Source organism: Anas platyrhynchos, chromosome Z, assembly GCF_047663525.1.
Source record: "Anas platyrhynchos isolate ZD024472 breed Pekin duck chromosome Z, IASCAAS_PekinDuck_T2T, whole genome shotgun sequence".
Taxonomy (NCBI): Eukaryota; Metazoa; Chordata; class Aves; order Anseriformes; family Anatidae; genus Anas; species Anas platyrhynchos.
In genome coordinates this window covers 61,642,388-61,654,685 of record NC_092621.1, presented here as the reverse complement: position 1 = coordinate 61,654,685, position 12,298 = coordinate 61,642,388, and the positions used below count along the sequence as shown (strand labels likewise).

The 12,298-nt window shown below is 58.0% G+C and overlaps 2 protein-coding genes across 2 annotated transcripts; both read right to left on the bottom strand.

The window, feature by feature from the left end:
• Positions 1–2,567: 2,567 nt before the first annotated feature.
• Positions 2,568–4,492, bottom strand: LOC140000780 (uncharacterized). The gene is made up of 2 exons (XM_072031540.1): positions 4,270–4,492; positions 2,568–4,130 (listed from the first exon to the last, which is right to left on the bottom strand). Exon 2 carries the CDS (start codon positions 4,043–4,045, stop codon positions 3,068–3,070), a length of 978 nt encoding a protein of 325 aa, XP_071887641.1. The 5' UTR covers positions 4,046–4,130; positions 4,270–4,492; the 3' UTR covers positions 2,568–3,067.
• Positions 4,493–7,889: 3,397 nt separating this feature from the next.
• On the bottom strand, positions 7,890–10,253 carry LOC140000770 (uncharacterized). Its single transcript, XM_072031514.1, has 2 exons — positions 9,592–10,253; positions 7,890–9,452 (listed from the first exon to the last, which is right to left on the bottom strand). Exons 1-2 carry the CDS (start codon positions 9,813–9,815, stop codon positions 8,390–8,392), a joined length of 1,287 nt encoding a protein of 428 aa, XP_071887615.1. The 5' UTR covers positions 9,816–10,253; the 3' UTR covers positions 7,890–8,389.
• Positions 10,254–12,298: the final 2,045 nt, after the last annotated feature.

The following is a 12,298-nucleotide window of genomic DNA, read 5'->3' as shown; positions in this document are numbered from 1 at the left end:
GAACACTCAGGAAATCCTGTCGTGCTTAGGAGTGGGTTTTCTAGCAAGGTGGGGTCACCCCTGAGCACAGAGGTTTTCAAGAGCTGAGTGGACCCAGCCCAGAGCACAAAGGAGGTCACAAGCCTGTGAAGGGACACACGGGGAAGTCCAGGGAGGGAAAGCGTTGCCCAGCGGGAGCAGGAAAGTGATCGTCCCCCTGTACTCTGCTCTGGTGAGGCTGCACCTTGAGTACAGTGTTCAGCTCCGTGTCCCTCAGTACAAGTGTGGTGGATTTACTCAGGTGGGCAGCTGAGCTCCACCACAACCGCTCTCTCACTCCCCCTCTCCTCAAAGAGGAAGGGGGAGAAAATACAACACAGAGAACTCAAGGTTTGAGAAGAGAAAGATTTAATTAAAGGGAAAGGGAATGGGGAGAAAAAAAGAAACAAAAGAAACAATAAGTCTGCGCGGAAGCACGTAGAGAGGGAAAAATTTATTCTCCACTTCCCATCAACGAGCGATGTTCGGCCACATCCTGGGAAGCAGGGCCTCAAAACGTGTAGTGGTTGTTCAGGAGGAACAGCCCCCTCCCCCACGAGAGCCCCCCCTTTTTATTGTCGAGTGTGACATACCATATGCTGCCATGCTCAGCAGTAAAAGCTGGGGTAAAGAAGGAGGAAGGAAGGGCAGGACATCTGAAGTAATGGCGTTTGTCTTCCCAAGAAACCGTTATGCGTGATGCGCCCTGTTTTGCTGGAAGCTGCAGGCTGAACAGGCTTAGTGACCTCAGCTGTTCCTCGTATGTCTTCCCCCCTAGGCTCTTCTCCGTCTTAGTGGCCCTTCTCTGCACACTCTCCAATAGTTTCACACCCTTTTTGTACTGAGGTGCTCCGAACTGCACACAGTGCTCGAGTTGAGGCCGCACTAGCGCAGCGTGTAGACGGACAATCACTTCCCTCAACCAACTAGCAATGCCGTGCTTGATGCACCTTGCTAACTAGTTCCCTGAGCAGCCTCTAGTCTGCTCTCCCCATATCCAGGGCTGATGTTTTGGTGGCAGTTTTCCTCCTGTCACCAAAAATTTTAAAGTTCACTATGACCGGGATGGCAACCAATTGCCACTGCTCCCACAAGACCCTTTCTGTTCTCCAGCAACAGCTCTAGGAGGGCACCTTTCCTACTTGCCTCCCTTAGCACCTGCAGCGAGAAGTTATCATCGAGGTGCTTTGGGAACCTGCTGGACATGCTTGGGCTGACCATGTGGTAATCCCAGTTGATGTCTGGCAAGTTGAAGTTCCCCATAAGGACAAGGGCAGTTGATCTCGAGGTATTTCTTAGCTCCTCAAAGACTAATTCATCAGTGTCGTCATCCTGGCCAGGTGGTCTCTAACAGACTGCCACGACGACATCCCCTTTATTTGTTTGTCCCTCAATCCTTACCCACAGGCTCTCAACTTTGTCATTGCCAACAGTGGACTCCACACAATCCAGTCCCTCCTTCATGTACAGGGCCACGCGACCACCTCGCCTGCCCTGCCTGTCCCTCCTGAAGAGCCTGTAACCATCCATTGCGTTGCAGCACACCAGCCACAGGACTCATCCCACCAGGTTCCACTTATGCCGACGATGTCATAGCTGTGGGACTGGGCCAAGACTTCTTGCTCAACCACTTGATTCCTCATCCTGCATGGGTTTGCATAGAAGCACTTCAAATGTGCTTCATTAGATGCAGCACTTGGTGGTGCATCCAAAGACCAAAGAACCTCAGTAGCCCACATTCCCTCTGATTCTAGTACATATCCCTTAGCTTATCATCGTAGCGGCTGGTTTCATCCCTTTCCCACTTTGATTCTGGTTTAAAGCCCTATCTATCAGCCCTGCTACCTCCTGGGCAAAACTCCTTTCCCCCCTCTGAGAGAGGTGCATCCCATCTGGTGCCAGCAGGTCTGGTGTCACGTAGACCTTCCCATGATCAACAAGCCCCAAGTTCTGCCGGTGGCACCAGTCTCCAGGTCACATTTTGACAAGCCGAGTCTGCCTGTCAACGTGGATCCCTCCCATCGGAAGGACAGAGGCAAACACGACCTGTGCCCCCGATGCTTCAACCAGACAACCAGAAGTCCGTTTTGATCGCTCTCGGAGTTCTCCTTGCTACGTTGCCGTTACCAGCCTTTAAAATCCAGTAGCGGGTAGTAGTCAAATGGCCGCAGCAGGCGAGTGACTTTCCTGGCAATAATTTGTTTATTTTGTTTTGGAGGGGAAAGCTCTTTACAAGGGAAGGCAGTGATAGGAGTAAGGGTGGCGGTTCTCAACTTCAAGAGGGTAGGTTTAGATCAGACTTGAGGCAGACGTTCTTTGCTCAGAGAGTGGTGAAGCACTGCAACGGGTTGCTCAGAGAAGCTGTGGATTGCCCTTCCCTGGAAGTGGTCAAGACCACCTTGGATGGAGATTCGGGCCTCCTCAATGAATGGAAGGTGTTCATGGCCATGGTGGGGCACGGTGGGAGGGGTAGTGTCCAGCAGGACCCCAGATCCTTCCCAGCAAAGCCCTTCTCCCCAGCTGGACAGCTCCCAGCGAGTGCTGCTTCCTGGGGCCGTTCCTGCTCAGGTGCAGGACTTTGCCCTTCACCTCGTTGAACTTGTTGGGGTTCCTGCCTTGGCCGGACACAGCGGAGCTGCAGACGTGCAGGCCTGGGAATGGACAGCATGTGTTTTCTGGGGGAGCAGCTCAATAGTGCCTTGTACGTGGGGAAAAATCACCCCAACACCGCCACCCCAGCTGGCCCTGCGAAGGGCTGCGTCGACGTATCCTTCTGCCACCTGTCTGAAGCCAGTGGCCTTTGGGTCCAGCAGACACACGAGGAAGCGGTGGGAAGATCAGGAGGAAAAGGGGGAGAAAGCAGCGAGGGTAGGGACAGAGACACCGACTGTCTTGTCACAAATACGGAGACATTTTCTGCAGTTTTCATGGCTTTATTGGCTTTGCCTGAAAGCCTCAGACTGCTGTGAGCCTTCCTGTTCCCCCCGGTTGCCGGCAGTGCCCCATGCGCTGGCCCAGCCCCAGCTAGGCCAGCTCCTGGGGCACTGTGCTAGTGTCGCCGGCGGGGTGGCCTCTTTGCGGGTGGGGCAGAGTCCTGGGAAGTGGGGGCCCTCCTCTTGGCAGCTCGCCGGGGCCCCCTGCGTCTTTGGTCCCCACCCTGGCCAGCAGTGGAGGGACCAGGCCTGGCCTCCTCTGGCTCCTCTGCTGGCGCTCGTTGGTTTTGAGGCTCAGGAACCGGGGTGGATGGACGGCGGCTGGGTCCCCCCCGGAGGGCAGCGGCTGAGGTCCCGGAGAGCTCCTGTGCGTTGGTTCCCCCGGAGCTCTCTGGGCGGGCTGCTGGTGTCCCCAGCGATGCAGCAGCCTGGCTGGGGACTGCTGCAGGGCTGCCCTCCTGTCCTGCGGCAGCTGGGGAGGCCCCCAGGCCCAGGATGTTTCGGGCCTCCCCGCTGCAGCGCTGCACGGCAGCGGCAAGGAGCCGCTGCACGAAGCCGGCCGTCTGCCTGCCCAGGGAGGTCCTGAGCAGCAGGGCGAGGGCCCCCTCGTCCAGGCCAAAGAAGCGCAGCCCTGAGATGACATTGCGCTGCGCTTCTGAGGCTGCCCTGCCGTCATCCCCGAGGAGCTGCCCCAGCTCGTGGCGCAGCCAGGGCAGCAGGGGCTGGAGCACAGCAGGGTAGACGCGGAAGAGGGATGCCCAGGCGAAGGGGTGGAGGCCGCCCACAGAGGCTGTGGGCACTGGTCCTGCAGCCTCTGGTCGGGCAGCTGGCTGGGCAGGAGCTGCGTCTGCCTGCTGGGCGCTGAGTGGTGCCTCCGCAGGTGGTGGGATGACGAGCTCCTTGAAGCTGTTGTCCGCCCGCACCGAGTGCACGATGGAGCTCACCCTGCGCTTGCAGAGGGGGCACTCGGGCTTGCTCTCAGCCCACCGCTGGATGCAAGCGAAGCAGAAGCGGTGGAGGCATGGCAGCACGTAGCTGGGGTTCACCCGGCTGTCCAGACAGATGGGACAGCGGGCGTCCAGCTCCGTGGCCATGCTGTCCACCTGCTGAGGTGAGCTGGGGAGAAGCGGCGATGCCGAGCCGCTCCCTCTCACCGGCGCTGCAGCAGCAGGAGTCACGCTGCAAAAGGCAGACAAGAGGCCATGGTCATGGGCCGAGCCGGGGGCGGCTGCAAGAGTTGTGCAGCTCCCTCAAGGAGGAAACCCTTCCAGCTGCCCAGGGCCCAGGGCCCAGGACAAGGTGTCCCCAGCGCGCTCACCTCTGCTGCTCTGAGCGCTCCTCCTGGGTCTCCCGACGACCCGACCGACGCAGGGCCGTGGAAGAAGCTCTGATGGCTCTGGGAAGGGCACTGAGAGCTACTGCAGCAACTCCCAGGGCACGACACCAGCACCAAGGCCAACCTCGCTCCTCACTCCAGACCTCACGTAACCGCTCAGCCGGAGTGCGGGCACTAGCCGGTGCGCTGGGACTCTGCGCCCGCATATGAGCAGCCAGGGCCACGCAGTCACAATGCGTCGCTCACGGCTCTCACAGGGCATCGCTCGGAGCCATCACAATGGGCCGTCCTGCCCCGCAGCGCTCGCTCTGGCAGCGCTCTGGCCCTGGCACCTGTGTCTGTGTCTAGCACAACGGCATTACCACTCTGCCCCATAAAGTGCTCGTCTTCTTCTCGGGCATCGGTGTTACCCAGCAGTGACTGCCGCCCTGGCCGTGTCTTCCCAGTGCCCCATCAGATCACTGTGGCCATGGCAGACACGTCCAGGCCCATAAAGCCAGGGCGTCCATTCCATAAAACTTCGTGCCTGCCTTTGAGGCTGCATGACCCAGTCCTCACACTGCCCTTCCTACACTCTAGCATAGCCGACCAGCCCTCGGGTTGCCCTGCTTCTCCCCACAGCAGGCTAACGGCAGCCCTTGGCTTGCCCTCGGAGATCTCCTTGATTCTGAGCCTCTCTGGGGTAGCAGGACGTTCCCCTCTGCTTAGCAGCCATCAGGCCTCGTCCGGGCATCGCGTCCTCCTTGGGGTCCTGGGCAGGAGAGGCGTTAACCAGCTGGAGGAGTTCAGGGGAGAGCTCTGATGCGGTGGGGCTGGAGCACTGGCCAAGGGGAGGAGCATGTGGGGTCAGGACTGGTTCAGCATGGACCCGAGTAGGCTTCGGGGCACAGCGTGGTGCCTGTGGGGAGGGGATGGCTGGAATGGGGACAAGATCTTCCCAGCAGTAGCTGGCAGGAGGAGCGGAGGCAGATCTGGGCCTGGAGAAGTCCAGGCTGGCGATAGGGAAAACCAGAGAAGTCCTCTCAGGGTTACGAAGAACACTCAGGAAATCCTGTCGTGCTTAGGAGTGGGTTTTCTAGCAAGGTGGGGTCACCCCTGAGCACAGAGGTTTTCAAGAGCTGAGTGGACCCAGCCCAGAGCACAAAGGAGGTCACAAGCCTGTGAAGGGACACACGGGGAAGTCCAGGGAGGGAAAGCGTTGCCCAGCGGGAGCAGGAAAGTGATCGTCCCCCTGTACTCTGCTCTGGTGAGGCTGCACCTTGAGTACAGTGTTCAGCTCCGTGTCCCTCAGTACAAGTGTGGTGGATTTACTCAGGTGGGCAGCTGAGCTCCACCACAACCGCTCTCTCACTCCCCCTCTCCTCAAAGAGGAAGGGGGAGAAAATACAACACAGAGAACTCAAGGTTTGAGAAGAGAAAGATTTAATTAAAGGGAAAGGGAATGGGGAGAAAAAAAGAAACAAAAGAAACAATAAGTCTGCGCGGAAGCACGTAGAGAGGGAAAAATTTATTCTCCACTTCCCATCAACGAGCGATGTTCGGCCACATCCTGGGAAGCAGGGCCTCAAAACGTGTAGTGGTTGTTCAGGAGGAACAGCCCCCTCCCCCACGAGAGCCCCCCCTTTTTATTGTCGAGTGTGACATACCATATGCTGCCATGCTCAGCAGTAAAAGCTGGGGTAAAGAAGGAGGAAGGAAGGGCAGGACATCTGAAGTAATGGCGTTTGTCTTCCCAAGAAACCGTTATGCGTGATGCGCCCTGTTTTGCTGGAAGCTGCAGGCTGAACAGGCTTAGTGACCTCAGCTGTTCCTCGTATGTCTTCCCCCCTAGGCTCTTCTCCGTCTTAGTGGCCCTTCTCTGCACACTCTCCAATAGTTTCACACCCTTTTTGTACTGAGGTGCTCCGAACTGCACACAGTGCTCGAGTTGAGGCCGCACTAGCGCAGCGTGTAGACGGACAATCACTTCCCTCAACCAACTAGCAATGCCGTGCTTGATGCACCTTGCTAACTAGTTCCCTGAGCAGCCTCTAGTCTGCTCTCCCCATATCCAGGGCTGATGTTTTGGTGGCAGTTTTCCTCCTGTCACCAAAAATTTTAAAGTTCACTATGACCGGGATGGCAACCAATTGCCACTGCTCCCACAAGACCCTTTCTGTTCTCCAGCAACAGCTCTAGGAGGGCACCTTTCCTACTTGCCTCCCTTAGCACCTGCAGCGAGAAGTTATCATCGAGGTGCTTTGGGAACCTGCTGGACATGCTTGGGCTGACCATGTGGTAATCCCAGTTGATGTCTGGCAAGTTGAAGTTCCCCATAAGGACAAGGGCAGTTGATCTCGAGGTATTTCTTAGCTCCTCAAAGACTAATTCATCAGTGTCGTCATCCTGGCCAGGTGGTCTCTAACAGACTGCCACGACGACATCCCCTTTATTTGTTTGTCCCTCAATCCTTACCCACAGGCTCTCAACTTTGTCATTGCCAACAGTGGACTCCACACAATCCAGTCCCTCCTTCATGTACAGGGCCACGCGACCACCTCGCCTGCCCTGCCTGTCCCTCCTGAAGAGCCTGTAACCATCCATTGCGTTGCAGCACACCAGCCACAGGACTCATCCCACCAGGTTCCACTTATGCCGACGATGTCATAGCTGTGGGACTGGGCCAAGACTTCTTGCTCAACCACTTGATTCCTCATCCTGCATGGGTTTGCATAGAAGCACTTCAAATGTGCTTCATTAGATGCAGCACTTGGTGGTGCATCCAAAGACCAAAGAACCTCAGTAGCCCACATTCCCTCTGATTCTAGTACATATCCCTTAGCTTATCATCGTAGCGGCTGGTTTCATCCCTTTCCCACTTTGATTCTGGTTTAAAGCCCTATCTATCAGCCCTGCTACCTCCTGGGCAAAACTCCTTTCCCCCCTCTGAGAGAGGTGCATCCCATCTGGTGCCAGCAGGTCTGGTGTCACGTAGACCTTCCCATGATCAACAAGCCCCAAGTTCTGCCGGTGGCACCAGTCTCCAGGTCACATTTTGACAAGCCGAGTCTGCCTGTCAACGTGGATCCCTCCCATCGGAAGGACAGAGGCAAACACGACCTGTGCCCCCGATGCTTCAACCAGACAACCAGAAGTCCGTTTTGATCGCTCTCGGAGTTCTCCTTGCTACGTTGCCGTTACCAGCCTTTAAAATCCAGTAGCGGGTAGTAGTCAAATGGCCGCAGCAGGCGAGTGACTTTCCTGGCAATAATTTGTTTATTTTGTTTTGGAGGGGAAAGCTCTTTACAAGGGAAGGCAGTGATAGGAGTAAGGGTGGCGGTTCTCAACTTCAAGAGGGTAGGTTTAGATCAGACTTGAGGCAGACGTTCTTTGCTCAGAGAGTGGTGAAGCACTGCAACGGGTTGCTCAGAGAAGCTGTGGATTGCCCTTCCCTGGAAGTGGTCAAGACCACCTTGGATGGAGATTCGGGCCTCCTCAATGAATGGAAGGTGTTCATGGCCATGGTGGGGCACGGTGGGAGGGGTAGTGTCCAGCAGGACCCCAGATCCTTCCCAGCAAAGCCCTTCTCCCCAGCTGGACAGCTCCCAGCGAGTGCTGCTTCCTGGGGCCGTTCCTGCTCAGGTGCAGGACTTTGCCCTTCACCTCGTTGAACTTGTTGGGGTTCCTGCCTTGGCCGGACACAGCGGAGCTGCAGACGTGCAGGCCTGGGAATGGACAGCATGTGTTTTCTGGGGGAGCAGCTCAATAGTGCCTTGTACGTGGGGAAAAATCACCCCAACACCGCCACCCCAGCTGGCCCTGCGAAGGGCTGCGTCGACGTATCCTTCTGCCACCTGTCTGAAGCCAGTGGCCTTTGGGTCCAGCAGACACACGAGGAAGCGGTGGGAAGATCAGGAGGAAAAGGGGGAGAAAGCAGCGAGGGTAGGGACAGAGACACCGACTGTCTTGTCACAAATACGGAGACATTTTCTGCAGTTTTCATGGCTTTATTGGCTTTGCCTGAAAGCCTCAGACTGCTGTGAGCCTTCCTGTTCCCCCCGGTTGCCGGCAGTGCCCCATGCGCTGGCCCAGCCCCAGCTAGGCCAGCTCCTGGGGCACTGTGCTAGTGTCGCCGGCGGGGTGGCCTCTTTGCGGGTGGGGCAGAGTCCTGGGAAGTGGGGGCCCTCCTCTTGGCAGCTCGCCGGGGCCCCCTGCGTCTTTGGTCCCCACCCTGGCCAGCAGTGGAGGGACCAGGCCTGGCCTCCTCTGGCTCCTCTGCTGGCGCTCGTTGGTTTTGAGGCTCAGGAACCGGGGTGGATGGACGGCGGCTGGGTCCCCCCCGGAGGGCAGCGGCTGAGGTCCCGGAGAGCTCCTGTGCGTTGGTTCCCCCGGAGCTCTCTGGGCGGGCTGCTGGTGTCCCCAGCGATGCAGCAGCCTGGCTGGGGACTGCTGCAGGGCTGCCCTCCTGTCCTGCGGCAGCTGGGGAGGCCCCCAGGCCCAGGATGTTTCGGGCCTCCCCGCTGCAGCGCTGCACGGCAGCGGCAAGGAGCCGCTGCACGAAGCCGGCCGTCTGCCTGCCCAGGGAGGTCCTGAGCAGCAGGGCGAGGGCCCCCTCGTCCAGGCCAAAGAAGCGCAGCCCTGAGATGACATTGCGCTGCGCTTCTGAGGCTGCCCTGCCGTCATCCCCGAGGAGCTGCCCCAGCTCGTGGCGCAGCCAGGGCAGCAGGGGCTGGAGCACAGCAGGGTAGACGCGGAAGAGGGATGCCCAGGCGAAGGGGTGGAGGCCGCCCACAGAGGCTGTGGGCACTGGTCCTGCAGCCTCTGGTCGGGCAGCTGGCTGGGCAGGAGCTGCGTCTGCCTGCTGGGCGCTGAGTGGTGCCTCCGCAGGTGGTGGGATGACGAGCTCCTTGAAGCTGTTGTCCGCCCGCACCGAGTGCACGATGGAGCTCACCCTGCGCTTGCAGAGGGGGCACTCGGGCTTGCTCTCAGCCCACCGCTGGATGCAAGCGAAGCAGAAGCGGTGGAGGCATGGCAGCACGTAGCTGGGGTTCACCCGGCTGTCCAGACAGATGGGACAGCGGGCGTCCAGCTCCGTGGCCATGCTGTCCACCTGCTGAGGTGAGCTGGGGAGAAGCGGCGATGCCGAGCCGCTCCCTCTCACCGGCGCTGCAGCAGCAGGAGTCACGCTGCAAAAGGCAGACAAGAGGCCATGGTCATGGGCCGAGCCGGGGGCGGCTGCAAGAGTTGTGCAGCTCCCTCAAGGAGGAAACCCTTCCAGCTGCCCAGGGCCCAGGGCCCAGGACAAGGTGTCCCCAGCGCGCTCACCTCTGCTGCTCTGAGCGCTCCTCCTGGGTCTCCCGACGACCCGACCGACGCAGGGCCGTGGAAGAAGCTCTGATGGCTCTGGGAAGGGCACTGAGAGCTACTGCAGCAACTCCCAGGGCACGACACCAGCACCAAGGCCAACCTCGCTCCTCACTCCAGACCTCACGTAACCGCTCAGCCGGAGTGCGGGCACTAGCCGGTGCGCTGGGACTCTGCGCCCGCATATGAGCAGCCAGGGCCACGCAGTCACAATGCGTCGCTCACGGCTCTCACAGGGCATCGCTCGGAGCCATCACAATGGGCCGTCCTGCCCCGCAGCGCTCGCTCTGGCAGCGCTCTGGCCCTGGCACCTGTGTCTGTGTCTAGCACAACGGCATTACCACTCTGCCCCATAAAGTGCTCGTCTTCTTCTCGGGCATCGGTGTTACCCAGCAGTGACTGCTGCCCTGGCCGTGTCTTCCCAGTGCCCCATCAGATCACTGTGGCCATGGCAGACACGTCCAGGCCCATAAAGCCAGGGCGTCCATTCCATAAAACTTCGTGCCTGCCTTTGAGGCTGCATGACCCAGTCCTCACACTGCCCTTCCTACACTCTAGCATAGCCGACCAGCCCTCGGGTTGCCCTGCTTCTCCCCACAGCAGGCTAACGGCAGCCCTTGGCTTGCCCTCGGAGATCTCCTTGATTCTGAGCCTCTCTGGGGTAGCAGGACGTTCCCCTCTGCTTAGCAGCCATCAGGCCTCGTCCGGGCATCGCGTCCTCCTTGGGGTCCTGGGCAGGAGAGGCGTTAACCAGCTGGAGGAGTTCAGGGGAGAGCTCTGATGCGGTGGGGCTGGAGCACTGGCCAAGGGGAGGAGCATGTGGGGTCAGGACTGGTTCAGCATGGACCCGAGTAGGCTTCGGGGCACAGCGTGGTGCCTGTGGGGAGGGGATGGCTGGAATGGGGACAAGATCTTCCCAGCAGTAGCTGGCAGGAGGAGCGGAGGCAGATCTGGGCCTGGAGAAGTCCAGGCTGGCGATAGGGAAAACCAGAGAAGTCCTCTCAGGGTTACGAAGAACACTCAGGAAATCCTGTCGTGCTTAGGAGTGGGTTTTCTAGCAAGGTGGGGTCACCCCTGAGCACAGAGGTTTTCAAGAGCTGAGTGGACCCAGCCCAGAGCACAAAGGAGGTCACAAGCCTGTGAAGGGACACACGGGGAAGTCCAGGGAGGGAAAGCGTTGCCCAGCGGGAGCAGGAAAGTGATCGTCCCCCTGTACTCTGCTCTGGTGAGGCTGCACCTTGAGTACAGTGTTCAGCTCCGTGTCCCTCAGTACAAGTGTGGTGGATTTACTCAGGTGGGCAGCTGAGCTCCACCACAACCGCTCTCTCACTCCCCCTCTCCTCAAAGAGGAAGGGGGAGAAAATACAACACAGAGAACTCAAGGTTTGAGAAGAGAAAGATTTAATTAAAGGGAAAGGGAATGGGGAGAAAAAAAGAAACAAAAGAAACAATAAGTCTGCGCGGAAGCACGTAGAGAGGGAAAAATTTATTCTCCACTTCCCATCAACGAGCGATGTTCGGCCACATCCTGGGAAGCAGGGCCTCAAAACGTGTAGTGGTTGTTCAGGAGGAACAGCCCCCTCCCCCACGAGAGCCCCCCCTTTTTATTGTCGAGTGTGACATACCATATGCTGCCATGCTCAGCAGTAAAAGCTGGGGTAAAGAAGGAGGAAGGAAGGGCAGGACATCTGAAGTAATGGCGTTTGTCTTCCCAAGAAACCGTTATGCGTGATGCGCCCTGTTTTGCTGGAAGCTGCAGGCTGAACAGGCTTAGTGACCTCAGCTGTTCCTCGTATGTCTTCCCCCCTAGGCTCTTCTCCGTCTTAGTGGCCCTTCTCTGCACACTCTCCAATAGTTTCACACCCTTTTTGTACTGAGGTGCTCCGAACTGCACACAGTGCTCGAGTTGAGGCCGCACTAGCGCAGCGTGTAGACGGACAATCACTTCCCTCAACCAACTAGCAATGCCGTGCTTGATGCACCTTGCTAACTAGTTCCCTGAGCAGCCTCTAGTCTGCTCTCCCCATATCCAGGGCTGATGTTTTGGTGGCAGTTTTCCTCCTGTCACCAAAAATTTTAAAGTTCACTATGACCGGGATGGCAACCAATTGCCACTGCTCCCACAAGACCCTTTCTGTTCTCCAGCAACAGCTCTAGGAGGGCACCTTTCCTACTTGCCTCCCTTAGCACCTGCAGCGAGAAGTTATCATCGAGGTGCTTTGGGAACCTGCTGGACATGCTTGGGCTGACCATGTGGTAATCCCAGTTGATGTCTGGCAAGTTGAAGTTCCCCATAAGGACAAGGGCAGTTGATCTCGAGGTATTTCTTAGCTCCTCAAAGACTAATTCATCAGTGTCGTCATCCTGGCCAGGTGGTCTCTAACAGACTGCCACGACGACATCCCCTTTATTTGTTTGTCCCTCAATCCTTACCCACAGGCTCTCAACTTTGTCATTGCCAACAGTGGACTCCACACAATCCAGTCCCTCCTTCATGTACAGGGCCACGCGACCACCTCGCCTGCCCTGCCTGTCCCTCCTGAAGAGCCTGTAACCATCCATTGCGTTGCAGCACACCAGCCACAGGACTCATCCCACCAGGTTCCACTTCTGCTGATGATGTTGTAGCTGTGGGACTGGGCCAAGACTTCTTGCTCATCCATTGTAT

Excerpts from the sequence above, each read along its gene's own strand:
- LOC140000770 (XM_072031514.1), bottom strand. The coding sequence starts at position 9,815 with ATGCGGGCGCAGAGTCCCAGCGCACCGGCTAGTGCCCGCACTCCGGCT. Across the intron at positions 9,453-9,591 it reads GAGCGCTCAGAGCAGCAGAG|CGTGACTCCTGCTGCTGCAG; the intron begins GTGAGCGCGCTG and ends TGCCTTTTGCAG.
- LOC140000780 (XM_072031540.1), bottom strand. The coding sequence starts at position 4,045 with ATGGCCACGGAGCTGGACGCCCGCTGTCCCATCTGTCTGGACAGCCGG.